The following is a 22,608-nucleotide window of genomic DNA, read 5'->3' as shown; positions in this document are numbered from 1 at the left end:
TCATCTTCATGTGCTCTACCCAGCCATGCCTACCACACTGGGCAGCAAGGCAGGTGCCTCTCAAAGGCATGTGTGATTCCCACAGAGGATCTGAAATAAGAGGATTCAAAGGAAAGGCTTAAGCAGACTCAGGGCTAAATTCAGCTAGACAGAGCTTCCCGCCAGAGCTAGACTCCACCCCTGCACTGAGCAGCTAATGCTGTTATCTGCATCAGCAGAGGATGCCAGGCTGTTTTCGGTGTGAGGAACTTGCAAACAAGGCGGGGGCTAAAGCAGCAGGGCGGGGTGTGTTAGAGCAGCAGGCATGGTTCTTGTTCCTGGCTTGGCCCCAGACTCATTGGGTGACTGCAGCTAAGTTGCTTCAGCTCTTGCTGCCTTGATTTCCCTGTCTATGAAATGGCGACATTACTGACCCACCTTTGTAAAATACACTGAGGCCTACAGTGGAAAGGAGCTGTCAGTTCAAAGCACTGGTATTATCTGAGAAGTGGTGTGAGTCAATGTATCAGTGAAGTGAAATAGGAGGGGTGAGGTTTCTTTGCTGAAGGCTGGACTGAATCATCTTCTCCTTCCTAAGTGTTGTTTCCCTTCTCCCTCTCTCCAGCCTATTTAGCCTATAAGCCCAGCATGACAAGGACCGTTAATCACTCTGCACATCATCTGGCACAATAGGGCCCTGATCTTGGTTGTCTCTGGGCACTACTATAATAAACCTAATAAATGAAATTACAAGGTTTCTCTTCCCCTTTAACAAAGCTTTGCTAAATTTAAGCTTTTGAAAACAAACGAGGCATTTCAGCCCAGGCCTTGTGGTATGCAATAGTTACTTATCTCCAAGGCGATAGCCATGAAAATAACTCCCCCCCCCCGCCCCCGCCCATGTAAATAATGGGTCACAATTCTATGGCCATGCACCTCACAGCTTATTGAAGAGCTGCAGCCAGGTCTAAAGCTGCCTTGAACAGGAGGTGTGTCCTTGGGAAGGGGCCCACAGCCTAGAGAGAAAAGTGCAAGGCATGTCAGACATCAGGCTGTTCTCCTCTCCATGAGCTCAAGTGCTGACAGACTAGGGTCAGGCTACTGTAGGTGCAAACTTCTCCTGTCCATTGGCCCGTTCACTAATGTGCTTCAACTCTGCCTTGGGGGGGGGTCCCCCTGCAGTAGGGGGCATGGAATTAAGTTTCTGTGGCCTAGCAGACCTTGCTCTGGCTACCACTGAGTGGACTACACAGTGGCAGGTAGGGTTTTGTGCCATGGACACCTGGCTCACTAGGAACTGGGCTGAGATACCGCCAGCCTGTTTCACAATGGCCAATGCGTAAGTGGGAGGGGAGCGTTTTGGTCACGAGCACTTGGAGCAGCTTGTTCCAGGCTGTACCCATCACCACCATATCTGCAGCCCCTGCACTTCCTGGGGGGCAGGAAATGCCTCACACTGTCACCACGCTGGTCCCAGTGGCCCCGATCAACAGGGGCTGAGACTGTGGCACGGACAATGCCTTTAACCTCAGAGTAAGAAAAGGTCTGGGGCAACTCTCCAAAGACCCTCTCTGTTGCCCTAGGGTCTCTGGGGGAGCAGGCTCCAAGACTGGCTAATCTGACGGTGGAGCTTTTGGAGGGGCAGGAGACCAAGTGGGGACCATAGGTCAGAGGACGGGATTCAGGAATCTCTGGGGTTCCCCTGAATCAATGAGAGGAATAACATTTCTACGAGGTGAGTTTAGCAATCCTCCTTCCTGTGTCCTGCGGCTGTCCTCATGGTCTGAGCCTGTGCACTGACGATGCACTGAGAGCTCCGGGGTGGGGAGCTCATGCTCTAACTGAGCTCAGGCTGCGGCTGGCTCTATCTCCACGCCCTGTCTCGACCACAATGCTAATGCTCTCGGGAGAGGAGGCTGGGCCTGGAGTCTGCTCTCCTCCTGCTGCAGGGTGGGGCTTGCAAGGTCTGGGAGCTGCCACAGCCTCCCAGAAACAACCCCGGAGCCCAAAGGTCAGCAGTAAATCAAGTCTTATTAAAAGCGCCCAACGTGTCTGAGCGTGAGAGGAGCTGGGAAAGTTGTGATTGGGCCTGTTGGGTTTGCAGGGTCACTTGGCATGTCAGAAGAGGTCCCAGCTCAGCAATATGAGAACAGATGGAGGGGAAATAAAGAGGATTTGCTGAGCTGCACCTATCCAGCCAGCACCGTGCAGCAGCCTCATCCATCTCCCTTTCACGAGCAGGACCCTGAGCACTGGCTATTCACTCACCTAATTAGCCAGCGCTCCAAGGCCCCCCTGGGCCTGCAGCTGAGTGAACCTGGCTGCCTCCGACTGCACTGGGCTCGCTGCTCCCAGGGACCCCGGGGTCTGTCTCCACAAGGCCCAGGGCAGTATTGTTGTATCCTTTCACTCCTCTTGGGCTGCTTCCATGGGGGATGAGCGGATGCTGCCAGCTGTCACTCGGAAAAAGACGATTAGTAGTAGTGTCAGCGTAGCACCTAGAGGCCTCCGCCAAGAGCAGGGACTTCTTGTGCTAGGTGCTGTACATACACATAGTGAGAGATTCCCTGCCACCAAGAGCTCCCAGTCCAAGGCGACAAGACAAAAAGGGCAGATCACGAGCCCCATTAGCCCCACAATGGGGGCCTAACATACAAGGCCAGTACCACCAAGGTACTTCGGTGCTTAGGTAATAGGTACTGTCCCAGGAGAAGAAACGCCCAGACACTGCCTGCAGCAGGTCTGCTCAGAGCAAGGCTTAAGCACATCTCTGAAACAGTGCAGAAGTCTTGGCAGCATCTGCCGTTAAGCCATAACCCTGAGCACTAGCTCAGTTGCACTCATATTCCCACGCAACTGCAGCCAGTTCCGGGTGCATTTCCTAGGGGAGATCAGGTTTAGACAGAGGCAGCCCTAGTGCTGAGCCACGCCAGTCCCTGGGGCTTGACTAATTTGACCATTCTAGTTTCCTAGTTCAGAATCGACTGCCACGGAGTCCGGTTCATGGCCAGAAAGGAAAAGCAACAGCGACACCGATAGTAACAAACCTGCAGCATTTCCCACCTGTTCACACCGAAAAGAAGATAAATACCGTCACAGTGCTGATGTCACACGGGCTGGCCATGCCGCCTCAGAGCCAAGCAGGCCCAGCAGAGGAAAGGGGAGAGGGCTCCTGCTAACGCAGAGAAGGAACAACAGTCATAAAAGCCTCTGTGCGACGTTCCTGCTTTGTAACTGTGCTGGATAAAATGATGTCCTAAATTTCTCCGAGGACACGATTCCAGCAGACTCAGTCTCAGATAAACTGGTGCGCTACTCACAGAGTAAGGCACTACTTAGTGTGAGCAAGGGTGTCAGAATCTCGCCCAACATTTGGGGGAGCCCCCCTCCAACCCACTAATATTTCACTACCATCCCTTTGAACTCTGTCCCAAGAGGTGAACAGGTGCACATCCAGCCACACTAGCACCTCACACACACACGTCCCATACAAGGCCCCACTTCGCAAGCATACTCCTCCATACAAGCAGCTGCACAGACAGAACCACCCACCCCGTGGCCTGTACCTGACACATCCATGAACAAACACACAAGCCAAGAGTGTGTCACACCCCCATCGCAACGCAGTTTCTGTGGCACAGGCAGAGCCAGTCGCATTATTTCAAACCCCTCCAGGCTGTGGAAGGCCAGGGACACTGTGCAGAGCGTGACACTGTTCCCAGCCTTCTTGCGCCCTGGTGATTTGGGCTTATAACCACAGTCACCGTGAGCTCTCTAACCTTCAGAGTCTAGAGGGTTTTTTTTTTTTTTTTTTTTTTGCTTTCTTTGCCACTACAAAGTCTATTTGGACCCTAACTGTTCCCATGGCCCTGCCAGGTGCCTGGGGGCAGCTGCCTTTAATGTGAACTTGGGCTGAATGTACACACCTTTCCCTGCAGCTCTCCAACAGGCCCTGGCAGCTGAAGGGAAACAGACAGGTCCAGTCGCAGCACCTCAGAAGATGTGCGGGTCTGTCTGGCTCTTTGACCAGGTTATGGCTCCTGTCTGTAATCATAACTCAACTGAGCCATCCAACGTGCATTTCGGTTGACAGACCCTGCTGCATACGGCCAGGCAACAGCTTCTTATCAGGAGGGAATGACAGCAAGCTTGATGGCAGCCACGGCTTAGCACAATGCATGGGTCTGGCCTTCACTGGCATTACAGAACCACAGGGTAACTGTCCCTATATGACATATGGCCATCAGCCCCTTATCAGTCTGGACTCCATGCAGTATGGCCTATGGCTCTGTACCTGCTGTGGGGACAGTGGGTGATATAGCTCCATGCCGTGAGTATTCTCCACATACAAATCACAGCTTCATAGTTGCGGTCTCCATACAAGTCCTAGATCCGTAAGCGTTGGTCCTATATCAGTTACAGAGTCGTACTGTCCCCATACGAGAGCCATGGGTGCAGTACCCCTAAGAATGATACATTCCAACCACTTGCATGGGGATAAACGTGAACGCAGTGATACTGGCAGCCCACAATGGTAATTTAAGCTTACCAAATTGAGACGTGGGCTATTTATGCAGCACTTCTTTGTGGCATTGGGGAGCTGGCATCAGTGACAGGTACAGTAAACAATCATGATCGGACATATTGACATGTGACACTATGGTCATGCCAGGACACACGTGACACATGGCGCTACTGGTGGACGTAGGAGGATCTTCTGGCTGAGGTGATGGTCTGATTCCAGGTGGCAAAGCCTGCCCGTGTTCCTAGTTGCAGGATGGAACACTTTTCTGGGTCCCTATTTAATGTAGCCCTCGTAGCATTTGAAGCAAGATGAAGAGGATTCCTGCCTCTCATCCGATGTAAACCCACCAAGTTCTGTTAGGGGAGATTTAGGGTTCCTTTAAGATTTATCGGTAAATCATGCAAGAGATGCTAACGGTGCATTTCTGACTCAAGCGTGCTGGGTTCCTGTGGCGCTGGCCTCAGACCAGCTGCAGCCAGTCAGTTCCCCTTTTTAATGATTAATTCACAATTCCCCAGAAAGCGCCTTTTTAAAAGCCGTGCGTGGCTCAAATGCTTCTCGCTTGCCTTTCGCTGCCACCTCTCTAGCACCGTGCGGAGTTGAACATGTCACAGCAACAATGAAGCACTTCCCATTAATGGAGAGCCGAAGGCTGGGCTGCAGAGTCGCCCGCTCCTTTCTGCTAATTTATAATCATTTTACAGGGTTGGTGATTAGACACAAACCAACAGCAGGTCACCAGACACTTTGCACAGCTACTATAGGAAGCAGAAGAAGTGGCTCTACCAGACTCCCTACCTAACCTAGGCAAGTAACTTAATCTTTCTCTGCTTAGCTGTGAAATGGGCATAATAACGCTGCCTGTCTCTCACCCACCACCTGCCTTGTCTATTTAGATTGGAAGCTCTACAAGGCAAGGGCTGTTTCTCACGGTCTGTACTTACAGCACCTAGCACAATGCAGCCCACAATGTCCCTCTCGCTTGGGGCTCTAAGTACTACTGCAATATAAATAATAATAATAATAAAAGCAGAGCAGTACCTCCGCTCATCCAGGTCAGAGATTTCTAGGATTTAAACACAGTGAAGAATGCTTTGGCCAGGTCTCAAGGAGCCTTGGGATGCTACTTGTAAAAAGGCAACATTGTACATTTTGATATTGACCATAATCTAATCCAGTCTAGCTTGGTGTGTATGGGGCTAGATAATCTAGCTCTCTCTGAGCTACTTATATGGCCCCCCAATCACTATAGTATCTGAGCGACTCTCAATGATGAATGTCAAAGCCATGCTTCTCAGTCTGCTCAAACCCAGGCTGAGCTGGGCAAACTGTTGGAGCTGCAGAGCACAGCTCACCCATCTGCCTGCAGGAGGATCATTGTGCCGTGATCGTTGTTTGTTACGAGCTGGCAACGGGCTGTTCAGGGCTGGACGGAACAAGCAGTAGGAAAAGTCTCTGCCCCGCGGCGGTTACATGCTGCTAATCAGTTGATCAGAGTGAGCTTTCACATTGGTGGGGGCGCAGTGTATCTGGTGTCATCCAGTCCTTGTCAGAGCTATCCTTGGAAAGAGCCTTGGGATTCCAGCAGAAAAAGGCAAGGATAATAAATAACTAGAACGGCAATTGTTTTAAATATATCAATAAAACTAGGTAAAGTCCGGGTTAAAAAGGCAGATTTTAAAAAATGTAGCAAGTACCACATTTTATTAACATTTAATTTGAAATAGAAGGGTGGGGGGAGGGGAGGCGAGTATGAAATTAACGAGGCATGTGCTTATCATCCTAAGTGCCTTGCTTGTATCTTTAATCCCTTTCCTTCCCCTTCATCTTCTTCAATTGTAGGTACTTCAGGAAGGGCCTGTGCCTTCCTAATTGTTTGTGCAGAGCCCAGTTCAATGGAGCTTTGATCCTGATGGGGGACTTTGGGTCCTACTGAAATGTAAACAATACATGATAATGCTAATACTAGTGCAGTGCAGTTTGGTTCTACCCTGTTGTGCCTCCTAAACTTGGACCATGTTAGAAACTCCCTGCCATTAGCAGTAATGCCTCAACTTTCTAAGTAATTGCTCTCTTTAATTCTTAATGAGCTGCAATTTCAATTTACTCCTCTTTAGAGCACTTGCTCTCCTGACACATCCTCCTTCATTCTAATTGCTTTTTTTATTATAATTACCACCAAATGAGAAACGTATCCCCGGGTTCCTGCAGGACATCAGTTATTTATTTATTGAACTCACCAGGTTTAAGAGCTTATGGCTGCAGGCCCCTCTTCATCAGCAAACCCATGCGAACGTGCTCCAGGAATTTGGCCATTACAAATGTCAGGCTTTTAAAGGCGGTGGTGGAGTTTGCTTTTTGGTTGGTTTGTTTTTTAATCAGCTAAATCTACAACAAAAATAAAAATATTGTTAAGCACCAGAGAGGGGATGATGGGAGCTTTAACATGTGGCTCTGAATTTCGAGCTGGGAATTCAGGAGGAAACAGGCAGGAGAAATGGCTCCAAAATAGGATGCTCAGTTTCTCTGCATATTCAACTCCATAGTCCTAAACTGACGGCAGCATGGTAGAATTCCTCATTCACTGAGCAGCTGTGACCTTATGCCCTTGTGGGTGGGTTTGAGGCAGTGTTTCAGACTAGAATGGAGACAGCCATCCATTTTACTTCAACGGAGCCAAGATTTCACCCCCGATCTCCCTGGTAGCCACGGGGGCTCACAAAGTTGTTTAAAGCCTGGAGAGCTCTCTCTAATTTAGCATCAAACCTTTTGATCTTCTCTCTAATGCTGGACCCACAAAGCAACTCATGTCCTGGTCGCCCCGGAGGTCAAATGTTTGCATCAGAAGCTGGGAAATTAACTTTGCTTTTTACAGCCATGCGATGCGGATGGGATCTGGGTGGGATTGATGCATATCCTTCTCTTGCTTGAAATATGTCAATGACAAAGAATTATTCCTGCTCTTCGCCACTCAGATTACAGTAGATTTTTATGCTCTCCTCGTCTATTTCCAGTTGCCACGCATCATCAGGTCCTAATTTGGGCTGTCATGTCATCTGAATTGTTTAGTTTTTAAAGTGTGATTTTATGCAAATTTCCCTGTGCAGGAATGAAAATTACCCACTCTCACATTATCCAATGATTTATCAGCACAGCCCTCCATTCTCAGTAAAAAACATTCATCTCCCAGGAGCTTAACCTCTCAGGTGTGGAGCTTCCTCCACCCAACTGTGCCAAGGAGGACTGAGACCCAGTTAAGGCAGCGGGCTCCTGGATTCATTCCCTGGACTGGAGATTTCTGATGGAGAGTGGAAGCATGAAGACCAAAGGGTTCAAACTGGTGAGTCAACACAGCAGAAGAATTCAGCAGCTGAGGTTTGGTGACATCTCTCCCAGAGCATTGGCAGAACACCGGGAGGATGGACAGCCAAGCATATTGTACCATGTCTATATCTATGCAGGCTCATGGCAGAATTTGTTGTATCTGGGGGCTTCTCCAATAGAATCACAGAAGATGAGGGTTGGAAGGACCTCAGGAGGTCATCTTGTCCAACCCCTTGCTCAAAGCAGGACCAATCCCCAACTAAATCATCGCAGCCAGGGCTTTGTCAAGCCTGACCTTAAAAACCTCAAAGGAAGGAGATTCCACCACCTCCCTCGGTAACGCATTTCAGTGCTTCACCACCCTCCTAGTGAAAAAGGTTTTCCTAATATCCAACCTAAACCTCCCCCACTGCAACTTGAGACCATTACTCCTTGTTCTGTCATCTGCTACCACTGAGAACAGTCTAGATCCATCCTCTTTGGAACCCCCCTTCAGATAGTTGAAAGCCCCCCTCATTCTTCTCTTCTGCAGACTAAACAATCCCAGTTCCCTCAGCTTCTCCTCGTAAGTCATGTGTACCAGTCCCCTAATCATTTTTGTTGCCCTCCGCTGGATGCTTTCCAATTTTTCCACATCCTTCTTGTAGTGTGGGGCCCAAAACTGGACACAGTACTCCAGATGAGGCCTCACCAATGTCGAATAGAGGGGAACAATCACGTCCCTCTGTCTGCTGGCAATGCCCCTACTTATACAGCCCAAAATGCCATTGGCCTTCTTGGCAACAAGGGCACACTATTGACTCATATCCAACTTCTCATCCACTGTAACCCCTCGGTCCTTTTCTGCAGAACTGCTGCCGAGCCATTCGATCCCCAGTCTGTAGAGGTGCATGGGATTCTTCCGTCCTAAGTGCAGGACTCCGCTCTTGTCTTTGTTGAATGTCATCAGATTTCTTTTGGCCTAATCCTCTAATTTGTCTAGGGCCCTCTGTATCCTATCCCTACCCTCCAGCGTATCTACCTCTCCTCCCAGTTTAGTGTCATCTATAAACTTGCTGAGGGTGCAATCCACGCCATCCTCCAGATCATTAATGAAGATATTGAACAAAACCGGCCCCAGGACCGACCCTTGGGCCACTCCACTTGATACTGGCTGCCAACTAGACATGGAGCCATTGATCACTATCTGTTGAGCCTGATGATCTAGCCAGCTTTCTATCTGCCTTATAGTCCATTCATCCAGCTCAGACTACTTTAACTTGCTGGCAAGATAGTTGGGGCAATAGTTGGAAGACATGCCCCATGGCCAGCTGCACTGTGACACCACAGAATTACAGACACTAAGTCATAATGCAATTGACTCACAGATCCTCTAGCTCACTCCAAAAGGGAGCCCAGATGTTGCTGAATCAACCCAAGTGTATTGGGAACTGGAAGCAAAGAAGCCAAAGGCTCTGAGAATCTAACTTGCAAAGCCCTAGTGTGATGGATTTGTATGCGTCTGCATTTATCTACAGCAAGCTGCAAACGCCATTTGTTCTGCAAAGGCCATTTTGATTGTAAACCTGTTTTGGGCCTTCACCTTGGCACTGTAGCCTCCACACTGAACTGACACACACAAGAGGTGTCAGGTGAAATTCTTGCACCTAGTAGAGGGCTGTTAAACCTGGATGCCCTTTCATTGCCCCGTGGCAACCTCAGTAAAGGTATCCAGTATCCAAAACCAGGCTGTTCTGGCACCTGACTCGGAGGCCAAACTTACCTGCTAGCACAGCCAGAGGAATGGATAAAACTAAATGGTGTGCATCCATTCATCTCAAATGCAGAAGGGACTCACCCTTCAGTCAACTCAGCAATACAAAGAGAATCCCCAGTAATCAAGGGATGTACGTAGGAAATTGATGGCAGAGGTGCTGTGGATTCAGCAAAGGGAGAGAGAAGTAAAAATTCCTCTGGAAGGTAGAACTTGAGCTTGATGAATGGTTGGGGAAAATGCAAAGATCTAAGGAGGATTTTTTTTTTCAGTCCTATTTGTCACTGAGCACAACCCTGACTCCAGGGATTGAAAACTCATCACCTTAACACATAGGCCTGTGCTCTGCAGCAACAGTCAATTAGGGCAAGCATTCCAGGTGCCTCTATTAATCTCTTAGCGAACAGGAAAGGATCTCAGAGCCCATAGTTCATTAAGACACTGCAGCAGGAAACAGGCTTAACACCAGGCAGTGGAATCCAACCATAGCTAGGCCCTGCATGGCTGGGGAAATACCTGCTCTTGCTGGCTAGCAGGAATATGATCCAACATCAGAGACTTGCTTATGAAAGAGAAGTGTTGGCTTATCGATTAAAATGTCCTTGCTAGAGTTTGGGGGTTAGTCTAAAAATTGTTTTTCCACTGAAAATGATTTTTTCACTGCAATGGAAACTTTTGCCCAAAAAATCTTGTTTGTTGAAAATTATGGTTCTGTGAAGAAAACACTCCCCCCAGCCAAAAAAAAAAAACCCCTGAAAAAAATTCCAGTTTGAACAATTTTTGACAAAATGCCCCAAATTTGGAAGAAAATGTCAGTGAAAAAATTTTTTTTTGTCATCCAAAATTTCCCTTGGAAAGAAAAAGATTCCTGAGCATTGCCAGCCTTTGCCCTCTCCTAAAGCAGTAATATAGTCAGTGTCACTGGGCAAGGGGATGCTAGGCTAGCAACTGCATGACGGCACGAGCTGGCCTTATTTCACTAGGAGGGTGAGGAAACCCTGGAATGCGTTACCTAGGGAGGTGGTGGAATCTCCTTCCTTAGAGGTTTTTAAGGCCCGGCTTGACCAAGCCCTGGCTGGGATGATTTAGTTGGGGATTGGTCCTGCTTTGAGCGGGGGGTGGACTCCTGAGGTCTCTTCAAACCCTAATCATCTTTGATTCTATGATCGTGGTCAGCTGTGCAGTGCTATCAGTTTACTGGGTGTCCTCATTAAAAGTGAAGCATTGGTAGCATAGCAAGCATCAGTTTTCCCCACTAACAAACAGATAACAAAATGGTATTGCAATAGGGTGCTCTCCCTTTAAGAGCACGGTGGGCTGGGACCCATCCCCAAAGTATAAACGAGAGGATTAGCAAAGGGAAATCAGTCTAGGAGCAAAGGAAATGACAGCACTAACAAGGCCCCTCCTAGAGCATCAATCTGCACCAGTGAAGTCAATGGACGGGGCGGGCGCTGGCAGTTATGTCATTGACTTCAGGACCAGGCACCTGGTAAAGGAACCTGCTTTGTGCCTGGCTTCTTTTTTGTATGTGGTTTTCTCCTGTGGCTAATAAACTGGGGGCTGTCCATGTCTCCCTGGAGTCTTTGCAGCTTTTAAACTGAGGGCTCTGGAAGCCAGATGACTCTGCATCATGGGCATGATTTTGGAGCAGTGGCAGAGTGATGGCTCCCTGAAATTAGAGTGAAGCTGGTCCCACATATTCTTGGTGTGGGAAAGGGAACAATAAATCAAATGATCCAACGTGATGCTCTCATTCTTGACTGCAAGTGGACACGGGTGAATACCTAGGAGCTAGCACAGAGCCGGATGTATATTATAATGTAAATCCAGTGTGACACCACTGCAGTCATCAAATGAGGTCTAGGATATCCAAACTGAGTGACCTCCATAGAATATCAGGGTTGGAAGGGACCTCAGGAGGTCATCTAGTCCAACCCCCTGCTCAAAGCAGGACCAATCCCCAACTAAATCATCCCAGCCAAGGCTTTATCAAGCCGGGCCTTAAAACCTCTAAGGATGGAGATTCCTCCACCTCCCTAGGTAACCCATTCCAGTGCTTCACCAACCTCCTAGTGAAATAGTTTTTCCTAATATCCAACCTAGTCCTCCCCCACTGCAACTTGAAACCATTGCTCCTTGTTCTGTCATCTGCCACCACTGAGAACGGCCGAGCTCCATCCTCTTTAGAACTCCCCTTCAGGTAGTTGAAAGCTGGTACCAAATCCCCCCTCACTCTTCTCTTCTGCAAACTAAATAACCCCAGTTCCCTCAGCCTCTCCTCATAAGTCATGTGCCCCAGCCCCCTAATCATTTTCGTTGCCCTCTGCTGGACTCTCTCCAATTCGTCCATACCTTTAAAGTGTTTGACCCCCACCGCCGCTTATTGATTACACTCCACAGGATCCTTCAGTGATATTTCCTCCCACACGTCTGCATTCTGATGCTATGTGGCTGCCAGCGAGATTTTGCTTACATAATAGGAAGTTTTTGCATAATGAAAAACCACTGTATGCTATTCACTAAATGTACAAGACCAGTTTTTGCCATCATTTTGCAAGCGGCACAACAGATCAGCACACTGGTCACATCTAGGTCATCATGACTCTTCACTGGATGCCTCACTCCTCAGTTCCTATGTAGAATGCATTCAAGCCTGTCAGGCTATTTCCCTATTAGCACTGGGGTTAGCTGGAATTCATGCTGTAGTGTAAAACTCAGGAAGAGGAACTCATCGGGTGATAACAGCTGGTAAAATATTAATAAAAGAGTTTTCTTCAGCACACATTGTCCCACACTGAGCTGGGATTGTGGGGAAAACGGCTCTCCACAGATGGAAAGCAGATTATTAAGACTCATTCCGAGATATTTTTTTTTTTAAATGGGAGCCTAAAGCCAGGCTCCTTAATTACATCTTTAGGCACTTAAATTAAGTAGCCTGATTTTCAGATGGTCGCAACACATGATAGGCTCCCTCTAAAATCAACGTGGGATTTTCAAAAGCACCAAGGTGAGTTAGGAGCACAAGATCCAAGTCAATGAGTCTTATGCTCCTCAATCATATAGGTGCCTTTGAAAATTTTAGCCAACAGGGACTGCTGGGGACTTGGAGCTTTTGAAAATCTGCCCACTGTTTCAGGTGCTTACATATATGGTCTTTCAGGCCTCCATTTTTAAAACCCTGACCTATGGCTTCACTGCATGTTGCATGGTTTTCTCACGCTCAGTTTTAATTCACTATTCAATCAAAATGACCCATGAACTAAGTCAATATTGCTTCAGGCTGGGATGCAGCCCAGATGTACGAAGCGCGAGGACCCTGGGAAGTAGCAGTCGTTTCACAAGCCGCCTCGTCGCTGAGGCTGGCCGCAGCGGTGCGGGACTGTTTTCCTCTGGGTTATTGCCGGGACACTGTTCAGTCACATCAGCTGCAGTGAATGTGGAACCAATAAAAATATCTCCAGCACAATAACCATCCTGCCGCCAACCTATGCAATCTGTAGGGTAACAGCCTCCCTGCAGGCTGCAGTGTGGAATATCAAAGCAAACGGACCAGGAGAAAGGGCTATTCTGATGCATTAATAAGCAGAGTCAGATCAGACTCTTGCCTTTTGTATTTCTCTTTGTGAACGATTTGTGCACCCAGGTACGGATACAAATCAGAGTTCTAATCCCTCTTACCCCCGTGTCCCTGGAGATCAAATCTGGGGACTGAATTACAAGTAGTTAGCTTCATCTAGTGCATTAGTTGAAGCACCTTTGGCAAGGTAAATTATAGGGCGATTTCCATAGGAAACACTGTCAGCAAAGGAATCCCAGTTGCTGCTCATTGGAGCTGTTCTGAGAAAGCAATGAGATGTAGGAGAGCAGAGTTAACTTTACCCATAGGAAAGCAAATTGGAGGATTCCGTGTGATAGGGCCGCATTCTCCATCATAAACAGATATCGCTCATTACAGAACTCACACCTGGGAAATGCTGGTTTGTGATTCAGGATGCTGTTTACAACAAACACATACCCAGGTATGTGCATGGTTGGTGAACTGGCTTACAACCTTTCCAGCTCACTCTAAATCCGCCTCCTGGGTTCACACTGGGAAATGCTGGGCTTTACTGAACATTTCCACATTAAATGTCTTGAGGACAGAATCAGGGGCTGAAAAGACCCAACCTTAAAAATATTCTCCTCTGTGACTGGGTTTGAGTGTTTTACCAAGCAGTCTATGAGGTGGAAGAAGAGCCTCCAGCAAAGGTGAGGAAGTGGAACAACAGCTGGTCTTGGGAGAGTCCATCCCACAAGCATCACCTCTCCCATGGTACAGATCCAAATCCTTCTCTGCTAAAGAACATAAGAACATCCATACTGGGTCAGACCAAAGGTCTATCTAGCCCAGTATCCTGCTTTCTGACAGTGGCCAAGGCCAGGTACTTCAGAGGGAATGAACAGAACAGTTGAGTAATCCATTTCCCTCCACTCCACTATCACGATGACTCAGTCTCTTTCAACTGGAACTAACAGTCCCTATTGTCACCACTGTGCTAGTAACAATAGAAGTTGGTGCCTGAACCCCTTGAAGGATCAAATATTAAACACTAGAAAGGCTCTTGTGGGCCTATGTTTGGACACACGACACACCAGGCAACAAAAAGCTTAGACTTAAGTGGGCTTTTTTTTTTTGTAATTTTTATTTGAACACAAGTATTCTGACAGAATGCAAAGTCAAAATTCTCAGTTAGTATCAGTATTTACACCGGTGAGAATGGAAATAAAGGTGGTATCAATGTTTCACTTGGTAAAAAGTTTTTTGTTTTTTTATAAGAAGATAGAAGGCCCCCAAAAGTAGGGAATGCTGGGTAGGGATGTCAATGGAGGGTCTGAGAACCACTATCAAAACAGCCTATTGCGAAAACCTGGGGTCCGAAGGCTCCATATAAAAGTGTGAAAATAAAACTCCAGCCTAAAAGCTGAACAATTGGATGGGCTGTTGTCTTGGTATTGTACGGATGGTGCACCATGAAATGCAGTCACTCCACTACCAGAAGCTGATCAGTCTCGGTGGCTATATAAATATATATGTGTGGCAACAACACATATATAAATATATACAATGTAAATGGTGTCAGGTTGGTCCCTCTTCAAAGATTAAAAAAATAATGAGGACTAAACTATTTTAGTTCAGAAAAGTGGAATGTTTCTAAATTAAAATGACATTCTCTGGTTATGGAAAAGTTTAACAATGCTTTCAAGAGTCGATACGCAAGTACTGATTGTTGAGAAATCTCAGGTCAGCATTGAAAAGGGGCAGAATGGATTTGTCTCCTAGTCCAGTAACCACAGCTTTTGCGGATATCTAGAAATGATGTCCCACTTCAGGAGTCTCAATTCAAAGCCCATTGAAGTCAACGGGAGTCTCTCTTATTGACTTGGATGGGCTCTGGATCTGGCTCTGAACTGGCTTCCTATTTGAGACAAATGCCAATTTAGGTATCCATATCGCAAGTCCAAGTACTTATCAAACAGACCTTGGCCAGTGTCAATGGATTTGTATCTAATCATTAGGATTGTGCAGTATTTGCCTCATAACAGCTGCTCAGCTCTCAAGGGGTAATAACTTATGAGGTATAGAATATAGTTGGCAAAGCAAGTCAAAGCCATCAACAACTTCACACGAATGATGAACAGATTCTCTTGGTAAACTGAGGTACACACTCTCTCTTCCAACTCATCGATTCCCCCATGGCTATGCGGACTCTTCCTCTCTAGAAGCCACGGTGGCCTTTCATGCCACATTTGATCAATCCATCTCTTAAAAAAATGTTTTCTTAGGGACCATGGGCCAAATCTTCCCCCTAGTTATACCCACACTGCTCCAATGGGGATAAGCAAGGGTCAGATTTGGTCCAGGATGTTTAATCAAACATCCATCCATCCATCCTAGTGGCATGTTAAGGATGGGCGTTGTGTTTACATCTATGTTTACATAGATACACACACACAGATAGCCTCCATTTCCATCCCCAGGAGCTGAGAAAAAAAATGCAAAAACCCCCCACATTTAGCAAATGACAAGACCATTATTTTTCACAGTTTGAAATTATAATCTAGCGATGCCACTGTTAAAGACTGCGTCATTATAAGAGTACACTGAAAAGAGTGGTTCAATGTAGCTGAGCCAAACTGCAGTCTCCCCACCCAAAATCTTCTTTCATTTGTTCATTACCATAGCACAAAGGAATATATGCTGTAGTCAGGTTTGTTTGTTTCTCATTTAAAGGCTTCTGTTCCTTATAAGACTTATTCTCTTTATTTTCCTGAATAATTTTTTTTATCTGCACTATCCGCTACACCTTCCACATCCAAACTATGTTGAAGGTTTTTTTTATTTTCATTATTTCAATACTATGACAAAAACCACATTTCACACTAAAATACTCACGCGCCCACAGTGCACAAGCTTGCAGATCTAAAGTAGAATGGAAAACAAAACAAAAAAATTAAAACCAAAAACAAAATAAAAACCCAAAAAAGGGGGAAAATTTCTATACAAAGGCTGGTCTTCCCCCAACCACCCTCTCTTCCTCCTCTGCCCCACCCCTCATTCGCTCTTTTCGCACCCAAAATTTGCAGTTTTTCTAGGATTCCAAATAGCAGTTGTCACTGATGTTGCTGTAAGACCAAAGTTCACCCCTGTGCAAAGCTTACGCACCGCATCAGCCTCATTTTGAGCACTACAGCTATGATCCAAAGGCCAATGAAGTCAATGGGAGTCTTTCCATCAGTGTCAAGAGCCTTCGGATAAAGTCTTTAAGGCCCTGATCCGGCAAAGCATTAGTGGATTACTCAGTGAGCATCAAATCATGCAGTTAAATCTTTACAGGATCAGACCACAAACGTGGCGCATACACCTTGTGTTGGTGAATTTCACTCCTAGTGAATGAAAGGACTTTTTAGTGTTTCCACTCCCCAAAAGAAGATACTAGTTTCCTGAAGTGCACAAGCTCTTTCCTTTTAAATCCTAGAGTAAAAGAAAATAGTATTTATTTACTACTTTTTTTTTCTAAAAAGGGGGAATTGGTTTATTCAAACATCTATTCACCGAGACTAGACCAGCCCTGACTGCACAAACTCCCTTCTGCTTCTCAGAGCTGAGGGAGGATTCCTGGAAGGAACAGGGGAGAATGTCTAAGAAAAGTAGAGAACATATTTCTCTTATGCAGTTGGTCCCCGGTCCAGCAAAGGACTTAAGTGCATGCTTAACTTTAAGCATACCAGTATTTCCATTAACTAGGCCCATGCTTAAAGTTAATGCACTTAAATGCATTGCTAGACACAGGCCTTGGTTGGTGACATGTTGTCCACCCACCAAAAGTAAAATGAACGGTGTTACTTATCTTCTTACTCCAGTAAGAAACAATAATTATAATAATAATAATAATAATAATTAAAAAAGATAAAGGGGAAACAACTATTGTAAACATCCATATTTTAAAATGTCTCCCTTTGCAAAGCAAGCATGCTAGTAAATCTAATATCTATAGACTGTATTTACTTTAAAAAAAAGGCAGCTATTTTACACGTACATTTAAACACAACAAAAGTAAAAAAAACATTTGTCGATTGTAAACACTGGAAAAAACAAAAGTTGGCAAAAAGATTTAAAATAAAAATTTTTAAAAAAATGTAAAGTCTGAATACTGCAAATTGAAATATATCCCCAAAAACTGCAATTTTGGCATTCTTCCTAAAAATAACAATAATAATAATAAACCCCCAAATAACGGTCTAAGCTGGAGATTGGATTCTGTCACAAAGGGCGAGAGACACTTTGCCTACTGAACAAATATAAAGTGAACAGAAATGTTAACTTATTTACGAGGCTTTACATATTTCAAACTCGACTGAAAAGTATAAAAATAAATTGTGGACTTTGATCATTCAGTACTGGCCGTACCTGATGGTACAGTTGTTTACTCTGTTAGGCTAACCAAAGAAAAGTCAGGGTTAACTTCCCACCCCGCCCCTAAATCTAGTAGGTTTTGAGCTTCCTAACCATTTCGCAACTGATGCTTGTGACCTTGTTTGTTTGAATATATGCAGGGCTCGTTGAGCCCTGATCGGGTTGCGGGATCAACCTTTTTTTAAAAACATTTTATTTTTCCTTAAAAGCAAGTGCACAACAAACAGAACCTTCCTACAAACCTACAAAGAAAAAAAAAAAAGATCCCCATTTATGTATTTTTTCATTTTGTCTGGTTTTCTTTTAAAGGCAAAAGACACTAGAGGAATGAGATGTGTGGTGTGTTTTAAATGCTCAGGTGAAGTTGTTCTGTCATTTTTTTTTCTCTTCTGTTGCTGATCATGCTTTGCTCTCGTTTTCATTTGTTTGTGTGGCTTCGTTGGGGACCGTCTTGACTTCTGCTGGAGGTGTCTTAGGTTCCGTTGCTTGCACCTCAGATTTTTCTTCTACAGGGGTTTTCCTGTGGAAAAGTCACCAAAACAGCACAGTTTAGAGAGAGGCCATCAGTTGGTTTATTTACTTTTTTAGTTAGATGTGCTATATACTTCTGGAATGGCTCCCAGGTGTTCCATACAAAGCATCACCCCACCTTCTACAGCAGCGTGACTAGAGCTGGGGGAATATTGCAAAAGACCTTCAGCTTTGGAAATACATTTGCTTGGACTTCATCCCCATCCCCTTTGGGTTTGCTTTCCATGAATGCTCCACAGAACCAGGTTGCTGCCAGAAGCATTTGCAGGAAATGCAAACGCCGTGTGCATCTGCAATGGAAACTTGATTCTACAAATCACCCCATCCAAGCAAAGGACACAAAAAATACCATGTGACCTGAGTGCCCAATCAAAACCAGTTGAATTTTGAATAGCGGGGGTTTTCTTAGAGGAAGTATTCTGAGTGTAAATCTGAGAACACCATGGTACATGGGCAGAGAGAAAAAGGGATGGAGTTTATTCTCCCAGCTCTGAGACTGAGGGCTGTAATTCCCAAGTGCTCCAAGTGCAACCTCCTGGGGCTAGCAAGGGGACCCAACTGAGTTAGAGAAACCACAGGGCTACTTGAACGTACACCAGCTACAGTGGTGCCATAGGGGCTCTTCTGCTGGGGGAGGGGAGACTGGTACAATGCATGCACCCCAGCTTCACCCTCAGCCAGCCCGGGGCCCTCACATGGCCCTGTACAGCAGCTTTAAGGTGAGTGCCCTTCTCCAGCAGTGCAAGCTAATGTGAGTAGAGACTGAGGATCTGGCCCTAACTCTGTGACACAAGAGTAAGCAGTGGGGGATTTCTGGATTTGAGCGACATCTACCTCGGCTTCCTTGGGAGCCTCAGATCCTTCCTGCTCGCAATTAGTTCACTTTTTTCACGTTGAAAACGGTGACCTGGGATGTATTTATCTAACATGAATCTAAATTCCAACAAAGCCAGTGCATGCTCTCCTTCCCCCCACCCCCGGAAACGGGGACAGCATGCATGTGGGGGAGAGGCCACAACAGTCTATCGCCACCAGCAGAGGCTGCAAAGCTCATTTCATGCTGAGCCAAGCAGGACTGGAAACCAGGTATCCACAGATGGAAGCAATCCCCATCCGTTGCTCCTGCCAGGCTGTGTAGTGCATTTACAGCACACTGGCCATCTCCAGCTGAGGGGTCTAGCTAGTGAGAAAGTTTCCTGGGTTCACTTCACAACCGCTGCTTTGTTAGCTGGAGCTGTGGACCAGCCTGGTCGTTGTTACTGATGTGACTGGCTAGGGACGGGGATATTTGAAGTGTAGAGATTTCCTCTCAGAGTCTAGGATGCAGGCTGTGAATTTGCCCAGGGGTTCCCCTCACATAGCCCTGCCGGCCGGGGGGGCAGACTAGCCAAGCGAAGAGAATACCCTGATGCCAAACAGGTACACTGCAGAGATGCTTTTTAGTTCCTACCTTGGATTCGTGTGAAGTGGGCAGAGGGCAGGACTGGAAGGACACTCTGCCTGTGCAAGTGGGAAGAGGGGCTGCAGGTGGACATGCCAGCTCGCTGCTGGCAATGCATCCCCTGAGCTTATTGCACGTTCATCCCAGCAGCACATGCTACAGCATCCTAGCACTTAGGCTGCAAGCTCTTCAGGCCAGGAACTTCCTTATATGGTGTCCGGCACCTAGCGCAAGGGGGCCCTGGCCGATAGGCACTACTGCGATACAAATAAGTGAACGAGGATTCCTCTACCATGGAGTCACTTAGCTTTGGTCACTACAGCTGTGTGGTCAGACCAGCCCAAGTACATCTGCGGTGCTGCTGACCCTGCCAGGATGACCGTACCCGCTGCGCTGTGTGGGGCACGTGCTGCCCCACTGAACAGTCACTCTCCAGGGCGTTAGTGGACGGAAGCAGCACGGCAGGCTTGATGGGGTGACCAGAAGCCACGAGGTGCCAGGCACCTATAGCTAATGCTGCGGATCCGCATATACTCTGGCAGGAACTGCCTGCAATCTGCAGAGCGCTTAGGGCCTGACTGAGCACTGCCCACACCAGAGGAACTGCACTGAAATCAAACCGGAGTGCCAGGCCTGTGCTTTGTTGGTGCTAATACACAAAGTTGTGAGCACAGGGGTATTTTTCCTGGGAAGGGGCCGGGGGGGAGTTCCAGCCAAAGCCACGACTCAGCATCGTGCCGCATCAAACCAGCTTCTCCAACAAATCTGAGCTGTTGTTCCAACACAAGAACCCCCTTTCCCTCAGGAGGGTACCAGCCCGACTGCATTTGGGAAGGAGTGGTTGCTTCCTTCATCTGATCCTGTCTCTGACAATGTGCGGCACCCAACCAGGCAGCCAGAAGGCAGTGCTGAACCCAGACAGTGCAAACACCCAGAACAGGAGAGAGAGTCCAAGAACTGCCCATCAGCACTCGCAATGCCCCTGCTTTGCTGGCTCTCCCAGGAACTGCTGTCCAGGCTGAGCCAGCAAAGCAGCCCTATCCTCCCACCTCGCTCAACCTTCCCCCACATCACCACCCCCAAACCAACCAGAAATAGCTAATGCTGCAGCCAAAGTTATCTGCAACTCCCCGCAGCACAGTGTCTCTTGCCAAACACAAGGCACAGGGTGATGCCCGGGGGTGGGAGGGGATCCCGTCCAGATGGAATGAGGCTGTGTCCCTTCATGCCTACAGGCTTAATGGCTTTCTCTTAATCGCTTGTGGGAGCCGAGGGGAGACTGGATGGAGGGAAATTCATCACTGGCTCACCAGGATGAGACAAGGCCAAATGGGCCAGCCCCAAACAGCTGTGCTGGTCCCTCAGGCAGGCTTGCCCCAGGTCCCTTCCATAGCGAACTTGCTAACGTAGGGCCTAATCCTGAGACGTACCGAGCACCCACAATTCCCCTTTTGGCCAGGTTCTGCCTTGCCTTGCAATAGAGTAAATCTGGAGTGACTCCAGTTTAGCTGCTCTGGATTTACATTGGTGAAATTGAATTTGGTCTGTTGTCGCCAGTGAACTTCAGGAGCACAGTGTTTCTCAGGATCAGGCCCCTTTTTGCCACAAGGAAGTGATCCTGAGCCCTTTCCCAACAGAATCGGGAACAGGATGGAGCTACTGGGAAGTCTAAAAGGTAACACATTATTAATCCATTTCTTCATCTCTCTCTGGGGACTAGACACCTGTCTGCACTGCACCCAGGGGCCCCCTACTCCTCCTTTCATCTGACCTCCCTAGTGCTGGGTCCTGCCGTAGTGGTTAACAGGTGAGTTAGTTTGCTAGAGAAACAATGAGGTTAGTTCAGAGAACATCCAACAAGAACACAGCACTAATGCACAAGACACACAGCACACAACCCACAGAAGATTAAAGGCAGCCATACTCGGTCTTTGCAGGTGCCAGCGGTACAGAGCTGTCTACAGTGGAAGAAGCAAGCTCGCGAGCTTGCCCACTAGCCACACTGGCAGGAGCAGTAGTGCCAAGAGCTGCAAAAACATCCTTTGCAAGGTCAATGTCTGGGGTCTTGAAGGTCCCTTCGTCCATTTTAAAGTCCTCGTTCTGGGAGGGGTTTGTGGTGCTGCCTGAGGCAGCCTCGCTCTTCAGGTTAGTTGGGTTCTTGGCTGTTTCTGTTGGACTCTTCACCATGCTGGGCTGTACAGCTTCCTTTTCTGGGCTTTTGGTGCTTGACACCTCCTGCTTGGGCTCTGAAGAAGCTGGAGGGCTAGTGGGGTTTGCAGGGGCTGGGGCAGATGGCTTGCTACCAGCTGGCGCCTTTGAGGCCTCAGCCATGCTGGTGGCAGCGCTGGGGCTGAGCACCGCCCCTTGGTTGGCCAGGACACTCGAAGACAAATTACTAGTGGCTGGAGTAGAAGTTGGGGTGTCGCTGAGGTCAACAAGGGGGGCGACTTTGGGGGCCGAGGACAGTGGCGAGGAAGCGGAGGTGGCTGCCCCTTTGGCCGGAGTGGCCTGGCTGGGCGGCACGGAGTTTGAGTCAGGGATAGCTGTGGCTGGCAGGGCAATACTGGAAGTCAGGGTGGTGGTCTCGCTGGTCGGGCTGTTCTGAGCAGTGGCAAAGGTTTCGGTCATAGTGTCAGAATTAGTGGTGCCCGTGGTTACGGAAGGCAGCATGTCCTCCACCGTAGCTGTGGTGTCAGCTGGGTGCCTGCGAGGAGGACAGGAGTAGAAGAGAAATAGACAATGAAGCCCATAAATGATAGGGGGAAATGAGAGGAAGCGCAAGAGGGCGCGAGAGACGGCGCAGCACAAGCAGCAGCGTAGCATGCGGTTGTAATGCACACAGAGGACATAGAAGCAAGAGAAGAGGAACCTGCTGAGGCCAGATGTGCACTGGGACCAGGCACCAAGTGGGGAGATCAAAGAGCGACGAGGAAGAGGAGGAAGAGCAGAGAGTACATGGCATTCCAGGAGCAGCTTGCTCACATGGCGTTTTGTGCATCAAATCTCAACCCAAACTTCACCCCAACCTATGCCCTGCAGAAAGGCTCTTCTCCCCTAACCTAGCCTCCCTCCTCCTCAACAGCCCATGGACCCTTGTC

General features: G+C 47.6%; 1 protein-coding gene across 4 annotated transcripts in view; it reads right to left on the bottom strand.

Annotated features, from left to right (window-relative positions):
• Nucleotides 1–17,789: 17,789 nt before the first annotated feature.
• The window catches only part of NCAM1 (neural cell adhesion molecule 1), a 251,698-nt gene continuing 246,879 nt past the window's right edge, over nt 17,790–22,608 (bottom strand). For 2 of the 4 annotated variants that reach the window (XM_074936564.1, XM_074936565.1), the window contains 2 exons: nt 21,435–22,214; nt 17,790–18,058 (listed from right to left, as the gene is read on the bottom strand). In XM_074936564.1, the coding sequence (XP_074792665.1) occupies nt 17,938–18,058; nt 21,435–22,214 (901 nt within the window). In that variant the 3' untranslated portion in view covers nt 17,790–17,937. The remainder of the gene's footprint in view (nt 18,059–21,434; nt 22,215–22,608) is intronic. The other 2 variants (XM_074936566.1, XM_074936567.1) reach the window with 1 other exon arrangement.

Source organism: Natator depressus, chromosome 22, assembly GCF_965152275.1.
Source record: "Natator depressus isolate rNatDep1 chromosome 22, rNatDep2.hap1, whole genome shotgun sequence".
Lineage (NCBI taxonomy): Eukaryota > Metazoa > Chordata > Testudines > Cheloniidae > Natator > Natator depressus.
Note: the sequence above shows the minus strand (reverse complement) of the source record. Positions and strands in the feature narration are given on the sequence as shown.